General features: G+C 42.2%; 1 protein-coding gene across 5 annotated transcripts in view; it reads left to right on the forward strand.

The window, feature by feature from the left end:
- The first annotated feature begins 3,163 nt into the window (after nt 1-3,163).
- ZNF445 (zinc finger protein 445) overlaps nt 3,164-25,184 on the forward strand; it is a 29,376-nt gene continuing 7,355 nt past the window's right edge. The window contains exons 1-7 of one of the 5 annotated variants that reach the window (XM_070575645.1): nt 3,214-3,345; nt 20,368-20,936; nt 21,516-21,668; nt 23,321-23,489; nt 23,839-23,915; nt 24,220-24,346; nt 24,846-24,950. In XM_070575645.1, the coding sequence (XP_070431746.1) occupies nt 20,499-20,936; nt 21,516-21,668; nt 23,321-23,489; nt 23,839-23,915; nt 24,220-24,346; nt 24,846-24,950 (1,069 nt within the window). In that variant the 5' untranslated portion in view covers nt 3,214-3,345; nt 20,368-20,498. Of the gene's footprint in view, nt 3,346-3,768; nt 3,904-8,236; nt 8,359-20,367; nt 20,937-21,515; nt 21,669-23,320; nt 23,490-23,838; nt 23,916-24,219; nt 24,347-24,845; nt 24,951-25,184 lie in introns of those variants that run through there. The other 4 variants (XM_070575644.1, XM_070575649.1, XM_070575646.1 and 1 more) reach the window with 4 other exon arrangements.

The following is a 25,184-nucleotide window of genomic DNA, read 5'->3' on the forward strand; positions in this document are numbered from 1 at the left end:
CTTATTACTTGCACAAGCAATGGAGATCACCAGGGATAACTCCCAAAGCAGTATCTCCCAGAGCACAGCTTAGGGCTTCTTTTCATGGGGAGCATTTGTGAATAATAGTTATGGATGCCCTTGTCATCATGTACAGGGGAGGGAATTCCAGCACAAGTACAATCATTGATCGTGTGTCTTCAGACATTACATGGTTAGAAAACAGCAGATAAGTCTTGCCCTGAGTGGAGAGTTTAATATTTCGAGGAGATTATAATGAGGACAGTTTACTTTAGTTCATTCTGGAGCAGTGTGAGGCGGCCAGAACCGGCTTCAGTTAGCTTGCTTGTGGGAACCTTCTGTGGTTAGGCTCTTCCTGAAACTTTCTCTCTGCAAAACACTCAACAGATAGTGTTAGTTTTGATCAGGTCCTTAGTACGCTTTTCTTTGCCTGGCTCCCTAGTTACAATAACTGTACGAACTCAGACAGACAGGGATACCTTTAAAAACATCAATATGTTCTCACTACCATGATTTTATGATTATCTAAACACAAACTGCCCCTGGCCTGGAGCTGCACATTTTCCCACAAGCACCCTTCTCTGCAAAGAGTTTAGAATTACCTTTTATTTTAGAATAGGAAATGACCTTCCTGAGCATGATCAAAACCTAACCGATCCATGGCTTAACTGAGCAAGTGAAAAAATCTCAGTGAACGAATCCGTTAATAACAATATTTTATTGGGAGTAGGTGTGCCCCAGCAGGGTTTATTTTTGTCTGTGGTGGTTTTAAGGAAAAGCATACTTCTTGCACTGATGAATCCCTAGATGGCTGGCATTTAACCTGATGGTGCCCTTTGGGTTATCTAACTGTACCCCTAACTGCCTGCAATCAAATTGAGACATCTCACTGGTCAGCTGCGCTCAATTTGCATTATCAAACCAAACGAAATTACCAGGAGGCATTCATGATTCAAAATTCACTTCTTTTGGCAGATCGCTACTCCTCTGGCTAGGAGTAAATGCAAATGAGGCTATGATTAGGAACCTTCCCTTAACTCTTGAAGATATCACAGAATTGACTGCTAAAGCAATGACTTCCCAACAAAAACTCTTAAACTCTCTGGCCACAGCTGTTGTTTGTTTCCCAGTATATGCTCTATCCTTGAGAACGTTCCATGTGTACTTGAGAGGAATGTGTAACCTGCTGTTTTCGGATGGAGTGTTCTCTCTCTCTATATATCTATTAAGTCCATCTGGTCTAGTTTTTCATTTAATTCTACAATTTCCTTGTTGACTTTCTATCTGGATGATCTATCCCGTAGTGTTAGTGGGGGTGTTGAGGTCCCAAAGTTGTTCTTGATAGTATGATAGCCCTTGATATCTTTTAGCTGAGCAAGGAGGTGTCTGTGCTGTGGCCAACACAACTTGTTATACTTACACTTCAAGGAAAGTTGAGACTCAGCTACACAAGATCACTGAACAAGCTACTTGGCCTAGGAAAGTGATTCTTTCAGTAGGATCTTTCTTTGACTTGTTTGATTCTGATTGTTTTGGGTCTTGGGGACCATGGCCCCGAAGAGCACTCCAGACATTGGGAATTATCCTGTTCATAATAATCATAGTAGTCTTCCTGCTGTGCTGTATTCCTTCAAAAGCTTTAAATGCACATTTGCGGCTGCTAACTACCAAGCAAATGATCTAAGATTAGAATGTCAGAAAAGTAATGAAGAGAACGACCAACTTAAGGAATGTGAACTTGACATTGTGGCCTGTGATTAACACAGAGATTCAGCAAAAATTGCGAGAACTCCAGAGTGGTAGCTGGGAGTAGTCCTAATGCCTTAAATTTTGACCACATATCTCAGGCTGAGAGTCTGATCGAAAGGGGGAGATTGCTAAAGATAAGACAACAGGCTCAAATGGAGTCACTTATACCAAGCCCCATGTCACCAAACCAAGCTTAACTTAGTTACAGTTTCAGCTTTCCTGGAAATGGAATCTGAAACTAGTCTGTTACAGAACAAAATTCAGATATTAAAGATCTTATAGGCTTTATTTAGTTATTCATAAATCAGGCAGCATCCAATCTAGCAGATAGAAAGGAGCTCTGAAGAGCTGTACAAAGCAAGAGACTTTATAGCGGAAGGAAAAGAAACAAGGAAGTTATACTAGGTAAAAAGGTGGATTGCTTATTGCAAGGTTACTTTATCAGGGATGGCAGGGGTTTATCAGGCAAATTACTAACTAATATTGATCAAGTGAATCCTGATTGACTGGTTTAAGATTCTATTTCTAGGAGAGCCAAAATTATAAGTAAGTTAAGTTTTGGTTTGGTTATGTGGGGCTTAGCCTGAGTGACTCAATTTTAGGCCTGTTTTTTTGTCTTTAACAAGTCAATCAAGAATTTCCTTGGGGGCCGGCCCTGTGGTGCAGCAGTCAAGTTTACACATTCTGCTTCGGCAGCCCGGGGTTCATCGGTTGGGATCTCGGGTATGGACCTATGCACTACTTGTTAAGCAATGCTGTGGCAGGCGTCCCACATATAAAGTAGAGGAAGATGGGCACAAATTTAAAAAAAAAAAAAAAAGAATTTCTTGATCAGCATTAGTTAGGTAATCTGCCTGATAAACCCCTGCCATCCTTTATAAGGAAAATAACCTTGCGATAACCAATCCACTTTTTCCCCTAGTATAACTTTCTTCTTCCTGCTCCTTTAACCAAACTCAATGAGTTTATCTCTTGATGAGTGCAGAGCTGAAAAGTACAACCAAGGCAAAAGTAGGTGAAGAAAAGTTTTATTGCTTGCATAAGCAATGGAGAACACCAGGGATAGCTCCCAGGGTGGTGTTTCCCAGAGCTGGTGGACACTTGATACACAAGAGAGCACAGGATAACAGGTTTATCTGTAAAACAACAGTGTTCATTTGGGGTGCATGTGTAGCAGGCAAACACCTGATAACATATATCTCACAATCTGAAAATGGCTGCTCAGACCCTCCCAGAGGAAGACAATTTAAGATGCTAATGAGTTTAAGGTAACTTTAGGACGCTTGGTGCCGGAACATTTTGCTGGGGTCTTGCTGCAAACATGTATCTCTGCCAAATAGCAACATCTGCAAAATGGGGGCATTAGTTTCTGCAAAACAGAACACAGCTTCTTCTTGTGTGAAAAACACTTGACAGACAGCAGTAGCCCTTTCTTTGCCTGATTCCCTGGTCACACTCCCTTCTGCCTATGAAATCTCTTGCCTTGTATACAGCTCTTCAGAACTCCTATCTGCTAGATTGGATGCTGCACAATTCATGAATTGCTGCATGAGAGCCAAGAAGATCTTTAAAATTTACTCTGGAGGCTGTGGGAAGGTAATGTTTCTGCGGCTGTGGCTGGGAATGAGCATGTACCCCCGGTTGTGGCGGTGATGCGGGAAGAGGTTGTCCTGGAAGCTAGCCTCCCTTAGGATCTGGTTTCCCAACTTGAAGGAGGCCCCAGGGAGTAATGAGTGGCCCTTTAACAGCTCTGCCAACTAGAACCGGTCAGTTAGATCTTGCTGGTCCCTATTTTGACCCCGAGCTTTGGATCCTTTTCTCGCCTGGAGGGAGGGCAGCCCTGCACACACATCAACAGGGATGTGGGAAAACGCCAAGACTGATAGAGCTCTGGGGCTCGAATGGGCCTCGGAGAACGGAGGACAGACGTCCACAGGGCAGGCGGCGGGCTTGGGGACGAGCCCCTCGGCTGGGCTCGGAGGCCGGCCAGCGCGACCCTGGGCCGGGAGAAGCCGAGACGGTGGCCCTCCCAGTTTCCTAGAGAGGCCGCCGAGGCCCGGGGCGGCGGCGCGCGTGCGCGACGGGCCAGCGGGAGCCGGGCGCGGGGCGTGCGGTGCGGCGGGCAGGCGGAGTCTCGGGCGGCCCCGGGAGTCGGTGAGCGGCCGGGTGGCGCAGGCGGGGCGGGGGCTGCTGTGCGCCCGCGGGGTTCCCGGGGCGCGGCGGGGTGCTCGGCTGTGGCCGGCGGGCGGCGGTGGGGCCCGGGCTGGAGGCCGCGGCCGGGGCGGTGGTCTGGCCGGGGATCCGGTCCCCGCCGTGCTGAGGGCTCAGCTGGAGGAGCTTCGGCGCCCGGGGGCCCGGGGCGCGGAGGGAGGGATTTCTGTGCGTTATCGCTTCTCCCGATTATGCAAACAAAGCTCGCTCATTACGGCCCATTAGATGACGCGGGGAGAGTAAGGAAAGTAAAAGTAACCGCAGTCCGCAAGTGTGTTCTCCTGGAGGCTTCCTGACATTTTCTAATTTGTGTATAAGTATGCAAGCTCGCATACATGTGTGTGTGTGTATATATATATACATATATATACATATATATATATGTTTATTACGGAATGGGATCGTGTTTTTACCTTTTTAATATATAATCCGTATGTTTTTAAATTTTTTAAATTGAGGTATAATTGACATAACAGTTTCAGGTGTGCAACATAATGATTCCATATTTGTATACTATCGCTTTTAAAAAACTTTAGTATTGTGATAAAATACACATAACATTTACCATATGATACGTAAAATTTATCATTTTAGCCATTTTAAAATGTTTAATTCAGTGACCTTAAGTACATTCATACTATTGCTTTTGAAAGTTATATCTTCAGCTTGCGGAATGTTATTTGTTCATATATTGGTTAAAATTAGTGCTAGCATTATGACACCACCAAGACATATTTTTGCAAGTATGATTAAAAGAAAACATTTCGTTTGCAGTTTATTTCCCATAGTATACATTATATGAAGCTCTAAATTCTCAACAAGTGATACTTTTACCAAAAAAGCAGAATCTTGTTTGGTAGGGTGTTTATTTTCAAAATGAAAGAGTAGTTTGTAAAATGCAGTTTTAAAATAGAAGGTACAGGTATTGCCTAAAACCACTCCTCACTTAACATTAGTCTAAGAAAATAGAAAGTGGTGGCCAGGAAAGACCACCATCCTGTTTCAAACTGTTTGCAGTTCAAAACTGAAAACTCACTAATACTAGATCGTTTACTGTGCAAGGAATTGTCAGGGAATGTTTCTAGCCATATTTTGACTGAGGATATCAGGAAACTTCTGTCGGTTATATACATGTATATCTGTGTGCGTATTCAAGGACTGATGGATGAGGCTGCTCTTATGTGTTATGTTAATGCTGAAGAAAGGCAGACAGATTTTGGTTAAAAAACTAATCCTTACTGTAGCTGAAAGAAATGTGAATGTTTTGAAGATAAACCTCAGTATGTACTTAGGAGGGAAACTGACAAAGTATAAAAAATAGTAGCTATGCCACCATACAGTTTTCTGTGGCTCCTGATATCCGTAAGTATTAGCACATAAGCATTCTATGATGTCAGAGAGTTACTTGAGACTAAAAATATATTAACCATAAAACATAACAAATTATTTTGCAATCTTCAGTATTTTTATATCAGAAACACTGTGAAAGAGCTCCCTCAGGTGAACCCCTGTGTGCTCTACAAGACTGAATTTTTGGGCTTGTACTTTTCCTTCCCTGATCACCGTCCTCCTTGTTTTCTTATACTGCATGGCACCTGTCTCTGTCTAACATACCATGTATTTTATTTCGTGTGTGTCTTTCCGTAAGCTCCTCAAGGCAGTGCTTTTTGTCTGCTTTATTCGCCTCTGAGACCTCAGTGCCTAGGACGTAGTAGGTGCTCAGTAAATATCTGTTAAATTAAAGGATGAATCCAAATTGGAGGTAAGAATTGACAGTATTTAATATCCTTGATGGCCACGTTAATCCTTAATATCTAAGATAGAAATAAATTTTACAAGGTAACACACTTTTTCGATTTAAGAACCTTTTTATTGTGAGTCATTGTAGACTCGCAGAGGGTTGCAGAAGTGTACAGAGTTCCCTTAACTGTTTACCCAGTTTGCCTGAAGTCCCTGTCTTGCATAACCACAGTACAATCCTCAAAGTTAAGAAGTTTACAGTGGTACAGTACTGCGAGTTCAACTGCTGACTTTATGCAGACTTCGTCAGTGTCTTGCTAATGTCCTTTTTCTGTTCCAGGATCCAGTCTAGAATCCCTCATTCCATTGGGTTGTCGTGTCTCCTTATTCTCCTTCAACCTGTGACAGTTCTTCGGTCTTTCCTTGTTTTACGTGACCTTGACCCTTTGGCAGTATTTTGTATTTGTATTTGTCGAATGACCCTCAGTTTGGTTTTGTCAGATGTCTGCTTAGATTGAGGATGAGGTCGATATGTCTTGTTACTGGCACAGTCATCTTGGTCCAGTGGTGTCTGGCACTTTCCACCACTGTCAAGTTACCGTCTTTGCCTTTGTGATTAGTTATCATTTGGGGGAAGGTACTTGGAGATTTTGCCTAGAAATAGCCTGGTTCTCCTTAAGTGTCACCCACTAGTTGGCATTCCTCGGTGCCTCTTGCTTGCAGCACTTATTACTGTGAGGTTCTAATGGTGCCTTTCATTTTGTCGTTCCTTCTACATTTATTAACTGGAGTTCTTTGTGAGGCAGAGTTGTGCCTTCTCCCCCTTTTGTTTGTTTATTCAGTTAGTGATATCAGGGTGTGATGTTGGGTGGTTATTCTTTGGGCTATAATGTAGTGCTATTATTATTTATTTTGTTGCTTAAATTGTTGTAGCTTTGGCCATTGGGAGCTCTTTTAAGTTGGCTCCTGTTTCCTCTCGACATGCCCCCATCTTTTTGTGTCTTTCCCTGAATTTCAGGCACCATGAAATACTCATCTTTTACTTTTCCTCCCCCAGAGCTGGAATCAACCATTTCTTCAAGGAACCCTGGTTCCTTTCGATTGAGAATGGTATTTAGAAATGAAGTTTTGGGTACTAGGTTTGAGCTTATTAATTGATCTATTGGTGTAAATGTTATGTTAACATTTAAAAATGCGCTTGAAGCAGTCTTTGTTTAGTGACAATAGTCTTAGAAACTTGTTTGCTTATTATCAGTGTATAGAATAAAACTTATGGCCCTGACACTGGTAGGGAAAACAGGAGAATAAGAGACAACTTAATGAGGATTTAAAAAGGAAAACAAACAAAATTACATTGCACGTGTGATGAAGGAGCAAAATGACAAAAAGAAGAAAATGTCCCTGAAAAATGCCCAGGTGATTGCTTGGGACTTTCGTTGTCTTTTCAAAGCCGTTCTCATTGTGGGAATGACCTGGGTTGGGGTGTGGAGGAAGCTCTGGAGAAGAGGCCTGATTCAGCTCAGGTTGCTCCCCAGACCTGGGGCCTCAACGTTTATGATATCATCTTAACAAGTTGATGGATGGAGCTTTTCTTCAGTCCTCAAAAGCTGGCTGGGCTTGGGAGGAACCTGAGGCACCTGGATACCTGATGCAGTGGGGTGCTTTCAGCTCTCTGGCCCCCATCACTTTCCTTTGCTCTGGGTCTTTCACTCAGAGCCTGAAGGCCCAGGAGGTCTTCAGCTTTGTCCATGTTCATGGTCGCAGAGGCTGGGCTCACCCTTTCTTTGATGGAAGGCCTGGCGTCTATGGGCGTGCTCACAGGCTGTCGCCCTCGTTTTCCTGCCTGTCGGTCTTCTCACCACCTCTTTACAAATGGCTCAGTGGCCCCTGGATGTTTCTGCAGCAGCTGCTTCAGAACAGGCCAGCTTGGAGGCTGCTTTCTGGTGCTCATTTCACTGTGGGTCTCAATTTCCTGAGATAGGTCGATGCTGTTTATCTTCCCCACTGGGTGCATTTCTTTGAAATATTTCTCCCTGGCCTCCAGTTCATTCTCTTTAGGCTCCCTGCCAGATTTCTCCTCACCCTGAGCAGTTTTCCAGTTCTTTTCATACTTCAGTTTTCCTTCTGTCTCCCATCCATTCTGCGGGTTTGTCTGTGAAAGGCTGTCTCCCTCGCTGACTTTCTGCTTCGTCCTGAGCAGTTTCCTTCTTCCGGTTTGAGCTGCTGGAGCTCAGCAGGGCTGGAGCCTGCCCCTCCTGCTCCTGAAGCACCCTTTCCTCTTCAGGCGTCTTTTGTCGTTGTGTCTCTAAGTCTCTTTTCCTAGGCCTTCAGTGATTTGCTTTATCACTTCTCTCGTTTTCCTTTGCTTTTGTTTTCTCTGAATGTTTCTTCTTACCTGTCCCCCTGTTTTCACAGCATGGCTTCCTTTGTCTGCCCGAACTAGGGCAGCCTCCTCACATGCGTGATCCCTAATGTAGTTCTTCACTTGACTCTCCGTGCCTTGGAGCAGGGCTGTAGTTTCTCCCTTTTAGCTGGGTGATGGCGTGCTTCCTTCTTCCCGTCTCAGTGTACGGTCCTCTCGTTTTTGTCAGTCCCAGCAGCACTTGCTGAGTCCGGATGTTTGTAGCGAATGTAGGAGATGATGGCTTCTGGGTGAAGGTAGTGATTTCTTTAAATTTGCTTACATGGTGGGAGTTGGAGGGTGCCTCGGTTTCAGGGGAAGATGACCATCGTCTGTGACTCGGTGTGTGGAGTCATGGGCCACTTTGCAACAAATGCCAAGACCTGCTTGTCCATCTCACACCTCTTTGTAGACTTTTGTTTTGTTTTAATATCCTCTGTCTACTTTCTTTTGCGTGTTCTCTGCAAATCAGAGTTTATTGATGGGGGGAACAGAACAAAGAGCAGGAAATAAAGTGGGGAAAAAGAAAAGCAGAGAGCTACAATCGGTACTTACAACATCCACACCGCAGTCAGCCAGGGAAGTCCCAAAAGTTTCATGTCGGGCGGGGGTGCCGATTGTTCAGGTCTGGGGCAGAGGGTTGTCTCCTCAGTGAGACTTCCAAATGTTCTATGCCTGTGACTCCCTTTTATTTTGAGATTATCTAGGTTCTAACTCTGGGCTTCAGACATTTAGATACTTTGAGTTATTTCTTCTTGTTCCCATGGATGGGATGTTTTTTATCTTTTTGTTCCCAAGGATGGGATGTTTCTGTAGTCCGGTCAGGTGCCCATCGGGGTGGCCAGCCCAGACAAGGAACGTGACGCAGGACATTGTCTTAGCAACTTGTGCCTTGGGGTTAGGGCCGAAGTGGCTATCTCCGGCTCCAAGCCCAGACACATTCTTTCACGTAGGCCCCAGATCCCAGCATCCCTGGAAGGCAGGGAGGTCGATGAACTCTGTATAGGCAGCGTTTTGCTCTTTTCGTTCTCTGCCTCACTTGCCAGTTTTTTCATACCTTGTTCTCTTTGTTCATCTAGGCGTCTCTGATTTGCTTGCTGACTCAGTGGCTAAATCAGAACTAAGGTCACCTGGGTTTCTCTTCCCTTTTGCAGTTGCTTGAACTGTAGCCACCATTTGCATCCAAGTCTATTTCAGGGATGTGTACCCCTTCTGGTTGGTGCTGAGCTCTTCAGTCCTGGGAGCTGATTCTCAGTTGCTTTGGTTTTTTAGCAGAATTATTGATCACTTTGCTGGTTGTACAAGTAATGTGTAATAATTCAGGGAACATGAGTAAACAGAGGAGATAACAGCTGCAAACACTTTGGTGGCAAGGCTTCAGAACTTTCTGTGCATGTGCAAACTGGGCTTTATTTTTATTTTGTTTAAGACATAAATGAGTTCATAACTGTAATTTCTAAAACTTGCCTTTTAGTTTACTTTTTATTTTGGCAAATTGGGAAAGGAAAAAAATATAAAGAGGAAAATAATAATCAGGCATATTTCCAACACAAGAGAAACTACTTCTAATATTTTGGCATATTTGCATTCATCATTTTCTATGTGCACTCTTAAAAAAGAAAAAGAAAAGAGAAAGACTGGTACATAAACGTCATGTTAAAAAAATCAGGTTACTACAAATAAACTGAAGTCTTCTTTAATTACTATTCTCAACCTCTCCACCCCCACAGTCACTAAGAGTTTTTGTGAATCCTTCTAGGCTATTTTTAATTCTTTTGAGTACTTATGTGTACATCACGCGGATACACACTTATATTCACATGTATATGATTTTAGGTTTTTTTAACATTTATATCTATGATGTTCTTTTTTTTTTAAAGATTTTTTTTTTAAATTTTTTCCTTTTTCTCCCCAAAGCCCCCCCAGTACATAGTTGTATATTCTTCGTTGTGGGTCCTTCTAGTTGTGGCATGTGGGACGCTGCCTCAGCGTGGTTTGATGAGCAGTGCCATGTCCGCGCCCAGGATTCGAACCAACGAAACACCGGGCCGCCTGCAGTAGAGCGCGCGAACTTAACCACTTGGCCACGGGGCCAACCCCTATGATGTTCTTTTTAACTTAGCATATGTTTTTGTTATTGTTGGGAAGAGCAGTCAAGCCCAGCTTCTCTCTTGATAGCAGCATGAGTGGCCTTAAGCTGGGAACATCTTGTGAAAAAATTAAGAGCCCCTCACCTCACAGCCTTTGCTGCGTTTATTGCTGTGTGAGGGACTGTCTTTCCTTGTTCAGTGCTTAATGTAAATACCCCTTTCTTCTGCTTCAGTGCATGTGTCAGGGGCTCTCAGGCCCACCTCTGCTCTCTGTATTTCAGACCCCACGGGTGAGGGGTCGAGGTCCTTCTACGGAAGCATGAAATGTGGTGCTTGCTTCCATACCACCCGCACCGCATCAGCTGTGGAGTGGAACCGTTGGTTATGGGGGACCAATGGACTGCAAGGGGTTCAATCTGGTGTACTTTCTCACCTCTCTTGCTATCAGTAAGTGCTCTACCCCTTGAGTCTGGTGTGTGTGTGGTCTGTTCTCAGCAACTTAGAATCATGCTCTGGTCTCTTCTGTGGGTCACACTTTACCTGCTTTTTAACCTTGGCTGCACAGTCTGACCACCCAGTGAACAGTGAAACAATTACGTCGACGCTTAAGGGTCTAGTACGATCTTTTTAACTATTGTATGGTATTTCATCCTATAAAGTGCTGCACTTTTATTTAGCCATATTGATGGTCAGGTAGATTATTTCTAATATTTTGTTATTACAAAGAGTACTCTAGTCATCACTTGTGCGAATGTCTGTGCAAATGTGTGTATATCTGTGCAACTGTTTTCCCCAGAAGAAAAATCCCTGGGGCAAGTCCTAGAAATGAAATTCTTAGGGCATAAGTAATGTGTTTTACTAAAACTAAACTTCTAGACTACTAGACTTTCAGACCTTCCTTGTGGGTAAAAATTTACACTTTTATCAGTGGTTTTATTCTTTTTTTTTAAGAAGAGCTTTTTAAATACTGATGTCATATATCATTCTTTTCATTTTGTTTTTTAAAAAAATGCTGTCTTACCCTGGGGTTGTTACTCTCTTTTTTGTTTTTGAAGTTAAGTCTTTGACTGGAATTCATTTTGCTTATGATTTTGCTTTTATTTTAATTTGCCTAGCCAATTGTCCCTCAATTATCTGTTCTTTCCCACTGTCTTGTAATGCTACCTCTGTCATATGCCAGATCTATATATGTGTATAAGTCTATGTCAGGATTCCGTACTGTTCCCTTTATCTGCTATTTGTATATTCCTTCAATAATACTCACTGTTTTAGTTACTGTATTCTTATAATAAGCTATGTTGTCTTGTAGAACAAATCTTTCCACCTTTAAAAAATTGTCTTGGCTATTTTTGGCTTGTACTCATTTGTGTGAATTGTAGAATATGTTTATCAAGTCTGAATAAAAGTTATATTGGGGTTTTGTTGGGATTGTATAGACTTTTCATGTTAATTTAGGAAGTATTAAGTAGTAGCCTTGAAAATATTAGTCTTTTTGTACTTAAGGTTTATTCAGATCTGTTTTGTCTTTTGGCAGTTTTCTGTTTCCCCATTAAGGTCTTGTACATTTTTTTATTAGCTTTATTTATCCATATTTTATGTTTTTTTGGTTTGTTGCTCTTATGTTTATTCTCTTCTTAACTGGTTGTTGCTTGTGTATTGGAAAGTTATTGATTATACGGTGATTATATATTTGACCTCCTTAATGACCTCTCATATTACTTCTGACAGTTTTTCAGTTGATTCTCTTAGGTTTTTTAGTTGGATGTTTGTATCATTCATGAATAATATTAGCTTTGACCCTTCTTTCTTTTCTAACAGATTTCTGCAGATTTCCCTTTTCTTATCTAATTGTATTGGCTAGGATTTCATTGTGTGATTGTTCCTGATTTTAATTGCAGGGCCATTAATATCTTCACCACTTAATGTCACATTTGCTGTAAATTTCTCTTTGTTTTTCCCCATCTCAGCTGGGAGAGTTTCCCTCTATCCCTGGATTGCTAAGATTGTATGCCAGAAAGAAGATAAAGCTATAGATACAGGGGACTTTTCTTTTTAAACTTTAAGAGAATACCAGTATGTGAAGAGCTTTATGCTAATAAATTTGAAATCCTTGATGAACATGTGGGTTGTTTCCTCCTTTTGACTGTTATGAATAATGCTGCTGTGAACATTTGTGTACAAGTTTTTTGTGGACATCTATTTTCATTTCTTCTGGGTATACTAGGAAGGTAATTGCAAGTACTAACTATGTTTAACTTGTTGGAGAACTGCCAGACTGTTTTCCAAATTGACTGCACAGTTTGCATTCCCGTCAGCAGTTAGGAATGTTCTGGTATCTCTACATCTTTGCTAACACATGTTATTTTCTGACTTTGATTCTAGCCATCTTAGTGGGTGTCAAGTGGTATCTCATTGTGATGTTGATCTGCTTTTCCCTGATGACTAATATTGCTGAGTGTCCTGTGTATTTTTCAGCCATTTTTATATTTTCTTTGGAGAAATGTCTATTCAGATGATTTGTCCAATTTTAATTGTGCTCTTTTATTATTATTATTTTTTATTGTGAGGCAGGTTAGTCTCAGAATTCTTTTTTTAATTGAAGTATAATTGACATACAATATTATATTAGTTTCAGGGGTACAACCTAGCAGTTTGACATTTATATACATTATGAAATGATCACCACGGTAAATCCAGTAACCGTCTGTCACCATATGAAGTTATTACAATATTAGTGACTCTATCCCTATGCTGTGCCTTACATCCCCATGACATATTTATTTTATAACTGGAAGTTGGTACCTCTTATTCCCTTTACCTATTTCGACCATTGCACCACCCCTCTCCCATCTGGTGACCATCAGTTTGTTCTCTGTATGGATGAGTTTGTTTCTGTTTTGTTTGTTCATTTGTTTTTTAGATTCCACATATAAGTGAAGTCATGTGGTATTTGTATTTCTCTGACTTATTTCATCTAGCGTAATGCCCTCTAGGTCTGTTCATGTTGTCACAAATAGCAAACTTTCATTCCTTTTTATGGCGTAGTAATATTCTGTTGTGTATATGTACCACATCTTCTTTATCCATTCATCTACTGATGTACTCTTAGGTTGTTTCCATATCTTGGCTATTGTAAATGATGCTACAGTAAACATAGGGGTGCATAAATCTTTTCAAATTAGTGTTTTCATTTTCTTCAGATAAATACCCAGAAGTGGAATTGCTGAATCACGTGTTAATTCTATTTTTAATTTTTTGAGGAACTCCATGCTGTTTTCCAGAGTGGCTACGCCAGTTGCCATTCCCGTCAGCAGTGTACGAGGGTTCCCTTTTCTCCACATCCTCACTAACACTTGTTATTTGTTGTCTTTTTTTCTTTTAAAGATTTTTTTTTTTCCTTTTTCTCCCCAAAGCCCCCCAGTACATAGTTGTCTATTTTTAGTTGCGGGTCCCTCTAGTTGTGGTATGTGGGACGCTGCCTCAGCGTGGCTTGATGAATGGTGCCGTGTCCGTGCCCAGGATTGGAACTGGTGAAACCCTGGACTGCTGAAGTGGAGCATGAGAACTTAATCACTCGGCCACGGGCCGGCCCCCTTGTCTTTTTGATATTAGCTATTCTGTCAGATGTGAGGTGATACCTCACTGTGGTTTTGATTTGCATTTCCCTGACGATTAGTGATGTCGAACATCTTTTCATGTGTCCGTTGATCCATCTGTATATCTTCTTTGGGAAAATGTCTATTCAGGTCTGCTGCCCATTTTTTAATTGGATTATTTGTTTTTTGATATTGAGTTGTATGAGTCCTTCATATATTTTGGTTATTAACCCCTTATCGGATATATTGTTTGCACATGTCTTCTCCTAGTCAGTAAATTGCCTTTTTGTTTTGTTGGTGGTTTCCTTCCTGCGCAAAAGCTTTTTAGTTTGATGTAGTCCCGTTTGTTCATTTTTGCTTTTGTTGTCCTTGCCTAAGGAAATGGGTCCAAACAAATATTGCTAAGACCGGTGTCAAAGAGCTTACTGCCTATGCTTTCTTCTAGGAGTTTTATGGTTTCAGGTCTTATATTTAGGTCTTCAATTCATTTTGAGGGGTTTTTTTTGTATTTGGTGTAAGAAAGTGTCCAGTTTCATTCTTTTACATGTAGCTGTCCTGTTTTCCTAGCACCATTTATTGAAGAGACTGTCTTTTCCCCATTGTATATTCTTGCCTCCTTTGTTGTAGATTAGTTAACCATATAAGCATGGGTTTATTTATGGGCTCTCTGTTTCATTGATCTTTGTGTTTGTTTTTGTGCCAGTACCATACAGTTTTGGTTACTATAGCTTTGTAGTATGGTTCGAAATCAGGGAGTGCGACACCTCTAGCTTTGTTCTTGTTTCTCGAGGTTGCTTTGGCTTATCTTTTTATTATTGAATTGTTAAAGTTCTCTATATATTCTAAGTACAAGTCCCTTATGAGATATGTGATTTGCAAATATTTTTTCCCAGTCTGTGGGTTGTCTTCACTTTCTTCATATGTCCTCTGAAGCATGAGAGTTTTAAATTTTGACGAAGTCCAGCTTATCTGTTTTGTTTTTTTGCATGTGCGTTTGGTGTGCATTGCTTAATTCAATGTGACAAAATATTATATCTACATTTTCTGATAAGAATTTTATAATTTTAGCTCTTACATTTAGGTCTTTGATCCATTTTGAGGTAGTTTTTGTGTATTATATTATGTAGGGGTCCAACTTTATTCTTCTTAATATAGACAGACATACAGCTGTCCCAACACCATTTGTTGAAAAGACCATTCTTCCCCTTTGGGTGGTCTTGGTACCCTTGTCAAAAATAAATTGACCTTAGATGTATGGGTTTATTTTTGGACTCTTAATTCTATTTCATTGATCTGTATGTCTTTTCTTACACCAGCACCACATTGTCTTGAGGACTGCTGCTTTATAAAGGAAGTTTTGAAATTAATAGTGTAAGTCTTCCAACTTATTCTTTTTGAAGATTATGTTGACTATTGTGAGGGTCTCTTGAGTTTCCATGTTAGCATCAGCTTTTCAATTTCTACAAAGACGCCAACTGGGGTTCTGATAGGGATTGAGTTGAATCTATAGATAAATTTGGGGAGTATTGTCATCTTAACAATATTTTGTCTTCTGACCCATGAACACAGAGTATCTTTCCAGTGATCTAAATCTTTAATTTCTTCTAACAATGTTTTGTAGTTTTCAGGGTATAAGTTTTGCTCTTCTTCTGTTAAACTCATTCCTAAGTATTTTATTCTTTTTCATGTGATCGTAATTTGAATTGTTAATTTTATTTTTAGTTTGTTCATTTCTACTATATAGAAATACCATTGTTTTTGCATATTGATCTTATATCCTTCAACTTTGCTGAGCTCTTATTAGTTCTAATAGCTTTAGTGGAGTCTGTAGGATTTCCTAGATACAGATGATGTCATTTGTGTATAGAGGTTGTTTCACTTTTTTCCTTTCACATCTGGATACCTTTTTTATTCCCCTTTCATTTTCTTGCCTAATTGTCTTGGCTGGAACCTTCTGTACAGTATTAAATAGAAGAGGTGAGAGTGGACATCCTTGTCTTGTTCCCAGTCTTTGGGGGAAAGCATTTGGCCTTTAACCATTAAGTATGATGTTAACTGGACTTTCTGTAGATGCTTTTTACCAGATTGAGAAGTTCCTTTCTATTCCTAGTGAGTGCTTTTACCATGAAAAGTTTGGATTTTGTCAAATGCTTTTTCTGTGCCTGTTGACATCATCATGTGATTTTCGTTTTTACTGTCTTGCTATGTTAAACCAACCTGGCATTCCTAGAATAACTCTCACTTGGTCATGGTGTATAGTTCTTTTTATATGTTGGTGGATTCAGTTGGTGAGTATTTTTGAGAATTTTTGCATTTATATTCATAAGAGGTATTGGTCTGTCTGGTTTGGTATTGTGGCAGTACTGACCTCATAGAATGAATTAGGAAGTGTTCCCTCCTTTTCTGTTTTTTGGAAGGGTTTGTGAAGAATTGGTGTTAATTTTTCTTTAAATATTTGGTTGAATTCAGCAATGAAGCGGTCTGGGCCTTGGCTTTTCTTTTTGGGTAGTTTTTTACTACTAAATGAATCTCTTGTTATAAGTCTACTCAGGTTTTGTATTTCTTCTTGAGTCAGTTTCTGTAGTTTGTGTTTTATAGGAGTTTGTTTCATCTAAAATATTTAATTTATTGGCAAATATTATACATTTAAATAATTCTTTTTGTTTTGTAAAGTCAGTGATATTTTCCCTCTTTCATTTCTGATTTATGTAATTTGAGTGTTTTCTCTTTTTTTTCCTTTATCAGTCTAGCTAAAAGTTTATCAATTTTGTTGATCTTTTCAATGAACCAACTTTGGATTTCATTGGTTTTCTCTACTTTTTCTATTCTCTATTTCATTAATTTCCACTCTAATCTTTATTTCTTTCCTTTTGCTTCCTTTAGATTTAGTTTACTCTTCTTTTTCCAGTGTATTAAGGTAGAAGGTTAGGTTATTGATTTTTCTTTCTTTGCTTTTTTTTCTTTTTCTTTTTTTAAAAAATATGTAGGCATTTGCAGCAATAAATTTCCCTCTAAGCACTCCCTTAATTTCATCCTATTAGTTTTGGCATGTTGTGTTTTCATTTTCATTCATCTCGAAGTATTTCCTAATTTTTCTTGTGATTTCTTCTTTGATCCACTGGGTATTTAGGAGTGTGCATTGCCCACTGGAGCATTTACTCTTTTTTAAAAAACTGAACTTCTTTAAAGATTTTTTTTTTTCCTTTTTCTCCTCAAAGCCCCCCAGGTACATAGTTGTATATTCTTAGTTGTGGGTCCTTCTAGTTGTGGCATGTGGGACGCCGCCTCAGCATGGCTTAATGAGCGGTGCCATATCCACACCCAGGATTTGAACCAACGAAACACTGGACCACCTGCAGCGGAGCGCGTGAACTTAACCACTTGGCCATGGGGCTGGCCCCTAAAACTGGACTTTTTATTTTGAAATAATTATAGATTCACGTATAGTCGTAAGAAATAATTCAGGAAAATCCCACGTATTCTTTACTTAGTTTCCCCTCCACGGTCCCAATGATAACACCTTGCAAAACTGTAGTGCAGTATCACAATCAGGATATTGACATTGATACAGTCAAGATACAGAGCATTCCCATCAGCACAGAGATCCCTCATGGTCCCCTTTTATAGTGTTGTTGTCACCCCTTATTGGTGGGATAGACTCCCCCCCCCCCCCCCCGCCACAAAACAAGATTGATTTGGGTGTTGAGACTGATGATGCACATGCATGTGCATGCAAGGGTATGAAGAGATTTATTACCTGCTGAATGAGGCTTCTGGGAAGAGCAAGGCTGGCTCCAGAGCTGGTCTAAAAAAGGCTTAAGAGAGCAAGGAGAGGTGACTGGCTTTGGCTTTTATTACGGTTAGAGAATGGGGCTGCGGTGAGGATTTGTGTACACAGGCCAGGGTTTCTGTGCTTTGAACTTCCCGCCAGTGCTGAAGGAGGGAGCATCTGGGCTTTTTTATTTGTTTGCCCGGATATTGGCAAGAAGGAAAGGACGAGTGGTGGGCCTTGAAAGTTGCCGATAGTCAAACATCAAAAATGAAGTCACACTCTTTATTACATATAGCCACACTTACTTCTCCCACGCCCTCCAGTCCTTAATGACCCTGTCAAACACTAATCTGTTCTCCGTTGCAGTAGTTTTGTTATTTCAAGAATGTTATATAAATGAAATCATACACTATGTGACCTTTCCAGATTGGGTTTTTTCATTCATCATCATTCTCTGGAGATGAGTTCATGTTGTTGTGTGTATTCATTCTTTTTATTGAGGAGTAGTATTCCACAGTATGATTTTACCTCTGTTTAACCATTCACCCATTGCAGGACATCTGGGTGGTTTCTAGTTTTTGCTATCATGAATAAGGCTGCAGTGAACAATCATGTTCAGGTTTTTGTGTGGACATCGGTTTTCATTTTTCTGGGATACGTGTCTAGGAATGCAATTGCTAGGTTGTACGGTAGTGGCATATTTAGTTTTTAAGAAATGGTCAGACTGTTTTCCAGAGTGTCTGTAACATTTTGCTTTCTTGGTAGTTATATATGAGTAATCCAGTTTCTCTGCATCCTCAACAGCATTTGGTGTTGTCGTTTTTTTATTTTAGCCATTCTGATAAATGATAGTGATAGCTCATTGTGGTTTTAATTTGCATTTCCCTGATGGCAAATCATGTTGAACATCTTTGCATTTGCTTATTTGTTATTTGTATGTTCTCTTTGGTGAAATGTATCTTCATGTCTTTTGTCCATTTTCTTATAGGATTGTTCACTTTTTTTACCATCGAGTTTCGAGAGTTCTTTATATAGTCAGATATTAGTCCTTTGTCAGGTGTGTGGTTTGTAAATATTTTCTCCCAGGCTGTAGCTTGTCTTCTTATTCTCTCAACAAAAGTCTTTCCAGAGCAGAAGTTTTTAGTTTTGATGAGGTTCAGTTTATCAATTTTTCCTTTTATGGATTATGCTTTGGGTATCAATTCTAAGAACTTTTTGCTTAGCCCTAGATCCTGAAGATTTCCTCCTATGCTTTTTTATGAAAGTTGTATGATTTAATGTTTTACATTTTAAGCGAATGATTCGTTTTGAATTGATTTTTGTATAAGATGTGAGGATTAAGTCAACTTTCGTTATTTTGCCTATGGATGTCCAGTTGCTCCAGCTGCATTTGTTGAGAAGCCTGTCCTTCCACCTTTGAATTGCTCTTTGCACCTTTATCAGAAGTTGGTTGGGCACATCTGCAGGGTAGACTCCTGCACAGTGACATGGCCTGCAGCACCAGCTCCTTCTCTGGGGTGGAGAAACAGACCTTCATTGAGATCCCAGAATGTGCCCGAGTTAGTTTTTTATTTAGGCCTCACAACCATCCCCACTTTATACAGCATGGCCACACAGATTTTAAGAGATAAAATGATGCATCCATAGTCATAAAGTTAGTAAGTAGGGAGCTGGATTTGAACCCAGGTCTGTCTTAGTTCATATTCTCTACTTTCTCCGCTAAGCTCTGCTGACTCCTGATAGTGGCTTGAACCCTTGGACACACTCCATTATGATGAATTATAAAAGGAAATAAGGAGTTGAGTGGGATGCTGGATTAGTAGTTTCCAAATTGTAGTTTGTAACCCATTGGTGGGTCACATAGTTATTTAGGGGTTGCCAATCAGTAGTTTTTTTACTCTTTTTGAATTGCTTATTTGAGATTTTTTTTTTTTAAGATTTTTTATTTTTCCTTTTTCTCCCCAAAGCCTCCTGGTACATAGTTGTGTGTTTTTAGTTGTGGGTCCTTCTAGTTGTGGCATGTGGGACACTGCCTCAGCATGGCTTGATGAGCGGTGCCATGTCTGCGCCCAGGATCCGACCCGGCGAAACTCTGGGCTGCCGAAGTGGAGCACGTGAACTCAACCACTTGGCCATAGGGCCGGCCCCTGAGATATTTTTAAATATTATATTACAGTATTAGTAAAATCACATTTGTTATTGAAAATCATTTGGGCGTATTTGTGTGGGTCTATTATAGGTTTTTCTATTCCATTAATTTATGTTTCTTCCTTCACCAATACCACAGTCTTGATTACTGTAGCTATATGTCTTGAAATCGAATAGTCTGACTCCTCACACTTTATTATTTTTCAAAATTGTTTTAGCTATTCTAGTTCCATTGCATTTCCACGTAAATTTAAGAATAATCTTGTCTATGTCTACAAAAAATCTTGCTGCGATTTTGATAGGAATAGCGTTAAACCTGTAGGTCTCTGTGGGGAGAATTGGTCTGTGTACTATGTCAAGTCTTCCAGTACATGAATATGGTATGCCTATCCATTTATTTAGATCTTCTTTGACTTCTTTCATCAGCCATTTGTAGTTTTTAGCGTACAAGCCCTGTACATATTTTATTACTCTGGGATATTTTCTTAGTTTACCTCAATTCGTGGTGGTCTTACCCTGGTCTGCTTGATACTGGAAGGCGCCACTGTACAAATGCTCAAACGCCCTCTTCTCATACATTCAAAGATGATCTCAACTAACAGGATCTTACTGCACCATCATTCTCACATCCCTCCTGAACGGTAATATTGCTTCTTTCAGTCTCTTGCCAGTGACGGCTGATGTCCCAGCAAATGGCATTGTCCACTACAGTGCTGAAAAGAGAATCCTGAGGTCCCAGCAGCGACACGGCTACTGCAGACTTGGTTTGCACTCTGCTGGGTAGACCCTGAATGAGAGTGATGCCTCCAGGCAGGTGGTATGCTATCCATCCAGCTCAGGCCCAGGCTTCAAGGGAGCGAAGGCGCCTTCAGATGGTAAAGAAGGAAGAAGAGGATGAAGGTTACACTTCAGTGCAGGCCGCCAGGCCACAGACACTCAACCGTCCTGGTCAGGAGCTGTTCCGCCAGCTCTTCAGGCAGCTTCGCTACCATGAGTCTTCTGGGCCCCTGGAGACTCTGAGCAGGCTCCGGGAGCTCTGCCGCTGGTGGCTGAGGCCTGACATTCTCTCCAAGGCCCAGATCCTGGAGCTGCTGGTGCTGGAGCAATTCCTGAGCATCCTACCTGGGGAGCTCCGGACATGGGTGCAGCTGCATCACCCTGAGAGTGGTAGGGAGGCTGTGGCCCTGCTGGAGGAGCTGCAGAGGGATCTTGATGGAACACCACAGAGGGTGAGTGTGAGCAAGTGTACGGTGCCCAGTGAACTCCACCTGTCAGTGAGCCAGCTTGTCTGGGGTTGGGTGGGCCTCTGAACCCTCAGAGTTGAGGATCTAGGGGAAATCCTCCCTTCTCATTCCCATGGCACCTGAGCATCTGAGAACTGGACCTTTTAGCAGGCAGTCTGTCCCGCCTTCCCAGAGGACTGTTAGCTCCGGGAAGAGGGTCAGCAAATAGGCATAGGTAACAGCAACGAGTTTTTGGACACAGTGACTTACAGCATACAAAGTCCATCTCTACATATTGTCTCGTTTAAGCTTGATATTGACCTGTAAAGTAGGGATGCTGTCTTTTGAACGGGGAGTGTTTGAGTCAGAACCCTTGGCATCTGAGTACATGTGAAGACCTGGAGGAGCAGTCTGCATGTACCTTATTGCTTCTTTCTCAGTAAGCTTTTGAGAATTTGTTCTTTGCGAGGGCAGGAGGGAGGAAGAGGGCTGAGGGGCAACCAAGGGCTAGGAAATTGGAAGACCTCAATTTTAGACTTCATTCTGCAACCTCAGTGTTCTTGCCCTTGTTGTTGTTCCTTTCAGAGCCTCAGTTTATTGAAAAGGAAATGCAAAACTCATCTAACAGTGAGCATTTGTTCAGTATGTATTTCACCGCCTACCGTGCGATGCGTCTGGCCCTGGGCTTGCTGCTGGGAGTCAGAACTGACAGTCTGGGTGCTGGCAGCAGGGCAGCGGGTCAGTTAAAGCGCACGCTTCCTGCCCCTTCTGCCCAAGACGGGCAAGCTTCTCAGTACTGCCTGTATCTGCGGAATGTTCTTTTAAAAGAGCATTTGCCGTTTTTGTAGCTTCTTTAAAATTGTTATTCCTATAAGAATATGTGTAATTCTACATGTATGATTCTGCATAAATCAAAGTTACTTTTAAGATTCCTGAAACATATTTGGCATACTTCTCCCCCAAACAGTATAGAGTTAAGTCAATCAAGTAACACATCTGAACATGGTCTACCAGCAGTAAATGGTAAGAAATCAATACAAGGTGTGACTATTAAAAAAGAAAGCCTCTTTGCTCAACGTTGGGCACTATTTTTAAATTTGTAAAAGAGCGTTTATCATTTTTACCAAAACAGTGAGGTGTTCAAAAGGATCTAAAAATGATTTATTAAAGTAGATAAGGTATATGGTAGGCACAAAATTGTGGCTTGGTTTTATTCAACTCATTTAGAGCTAGATGTAAGGTTTAAAAAATCCATGAAAACATTATCAGATGAGCATAAAGCCAACCAGCAATTACCTGGGTGAAAGCTAGTTAGAAATTAGAAAACAAAAAACAGGGTCTGGGAGAAAGCCTCCCAAATTCTGAAAAATGAACAGAAATATTCAAGATGCATATAAAGTTACAGAATCATGCTGTGGTTCATCGAAATTGCCAAAATGTGAGAAACCAGTGCCTGAGGAAGTTTGTTCATAAACTCATTTGGCTGTGCCACAATATTCTTATTGTTTCTTTATTCTCCCTTGGGTAGAGTTTGGGAGGAACAGGAGATAAAACACTGTGATGAGTGTATCGTCTTTAGTCTGTAGCTTTATCTGATCAGATGTTTAATGGCCTTAGGCTAAGATTCGTCCCTATCAGCATAGAGAACGTCTTGGCCACAGGACCAGAAAACCTTGAAGTTCGTTGGCAGTAGCTTCCCATACTCATTTCTACATCAGGCATGGCCTTGCCTCAGAGACCAGAACTACTTGAAATCTCTGGGCAAAGGCCTCCTCTTTCCAGGTCTCTGCTTGAATGGGCACTGCCATTTTTTGTACCTGAGACTTCGCCTTTCTGGTTCCCTGGCTGACCGTCACAATTAGCATTGCCTCTCTAGCAGTGCTACTGTTTCCGGCAGATGTGCAGTCTGGGAGCCACCCTGCCTCTGTGAGGTCACTTTGCGTGCCGGTGCCCAGAGCAGTGCCTGATACTTGGTAGACATTATTCAACTGCATCTCTGCTGTGAACCATTATCACTTTAATTCCCAGGGATAAATTTCTTCTCTTTCATTTCTAAGTTTCAGGCTAGGGATGGGGGCTGAGGGCTGTTGGGGAGCTGTCACCGTAACAGTAGCAGTGCTGTTACTGACCTGCCAGCTGCTTTTTAATGTCGAGCTGGAGTGTGGCTCCACCTGTCTCCTCCATGGCCCGCATGAGAGCCCAGGGAGGCTGAGGGGTGAGGGGGTCCTCCCTGGGCTTCTTCCTCCTTTTCCCTCTACCTGTAGATAATAAAGGCCCTCACTCTCCCTACCCCAGACCTCTGCCCTTTAGGGATTGGCCATGTGGCCTCTTCTCTGAGTTTGCTTTCTGATTCCCATGGGGATCCTCTCACCACATTTTCTTCTTGCCAGGACCCAGCCCCTGCCCAGAGCCCAGATGTGCATTGGATGGGTACAGGAGCCCTGCGAGCCGCACAGATATGGCCCCCTGCTTCACCTCTCAGGAGCAGCTCTGCTCTGGGGGACCACCTGGAGCCTCCCTATGAAATAGGAGTGCGTGACTTCCTGGCTGGGCAATCCGGTACTCGCTGCCTGGCCCTAAGACCCCACCTTATGCCATCCTTCCCGAGTTTCCTATAATGTTGTCTTTTCACTATCTGTCCTCTCATGAGAATCTTTTTCTGTCCTGGCCCTTAGCTCTGTGTCCTTTCTGTCCCTTCTGTGACCGTTGTCTGCCTAGCTCCTCCTCCCATTGCACCTTCCACTCCCCACTCCCCAGCCGACACTGGGGAAATGTGAAATGGGTGTTTAACAACAGTCCATACCTGCTCCTGGGCCCAGGAAACCTCTGTGTGGGGGCAAGAGTGGGCCTCTCAGTGGGGTGCCAAGAACTGGGCTGCCCTCTCTCATGGTTCTTTCTTCCCCTTCAGACCCTTCTGCTGCCCAGGTGCCTGCTCTTTCTCAGAGAGAGGGGTGCTCAGGAGACCAGGTGACAACTGAGCCTCAGGTGAGCCACCAGACTTTCAGTCCTTCTTGACATCCCATCATTGCTGCCTAATGGAGTAGCTGTAGCTCCCCCTCATCCTGGGTCCTCTCTGTCCAGTGACCTCACACCCAGGACCTATGTCCCAGAGACCAGAGTACCCCTCTTGAGCCCAGAGCTCTTCTGCTGGGTAATAGTCTTCTCTCTCACCCTCATCAGACCCATCCTGTACTCACTCAGAGCCAGCCCCATTTCCCCATCCTCTCCTACAAGCCAGGAGCTGTGGACCGGCTCTAGGGTGTAGCACTGTAGGACTGTGTTTTTTCAGGAGGCTATGACTTTCAAGGACGTGGAGGTGACCTTCTCCCAGGATGAGTGGGGATGGCTGGACTTTGCTCAGAGGAACCTGTACCGGGATGTGATGCTGGAGAATTATGGGAATGTGGCTTCTTTGGGTAAGGCATCGTTGTCCCCATGCTTCTACCACCTTTACTTCTGCCTTCTTAGTTTTCTTGATGGTACATAGAAAGGGGCCTGTCCTGGGTTTAGATCCTGGCTCTGTAACTACTGACCAAATCACTTAATCTATCACCTCAGTCTCCTCTCTTGAAAAATGGGGATAATAATATCTGTCATGCCGGGTTATTACAAAAATTAAAAGTAACACATATCAAGTTCCTAGTCCATTTAAGCATCCAGAAAACGTTGGCTGATTTAACTGGTTGAGCTGTCATGTGGTTCCCACCTCCAGAGAATCCTCATGATCCTTTTGGCTGCAACTTGTCTCTGCTTGAGGCTTTAGAAATGGCTGTCTGGGCCTCCTGCCGTGGCTTCTTCCACCTCCCTCCCTGGCCTTTCCCCCTTCCCGACTAGGACCTCAGGCCTGAGAGGGTCCTGGAGAGTAGTTCTGTATGATTCATCTACCTTCCCATCCCCTCCCCTTCTCTTCTACAGTGGGGCCATTCACCAAACCTGCTCTGATCTCCTGGTTGGAGGCAAGGGAGCCGTGGGGCCTGAATATCCAGGGAGCTAAGGGGAATCCAGGTGCCACTCCTGCAGGTGAGTTCCAGAGAACCTACCAGATCCTGCTCCTCCTGCATCTCCTCTTCTCTCTTTTTTTTTTTTTTGAGGAAGATTAGCCCTGAGCTAACTGCTGCCAGTCTTCCTCTGCTTTATACATGGGATGCCTACCACAGCATGGCTTTTGCCAAGCGGTGCCATGTCCGCACCCGGGATCTGAACCTGCGAACCCCGGGCCGCCGAGAAGTGGAATGTGTGAACTTAACCACTGCG

This window comes from Equus przewalskii, chromosome 15, assembly GCF_037783145.1.
Source record: "Equus przewalskii isolate Varuska chromosome 15, EquPr2, whole genome shotgun sequence".
NCBI classification, from domain to species: domain Eukaryota; kingdom Metazoa; phylum Chordata; class Mammalia; order Perissodactyla; family Equidae; genus Equus; species Equus przewalskii.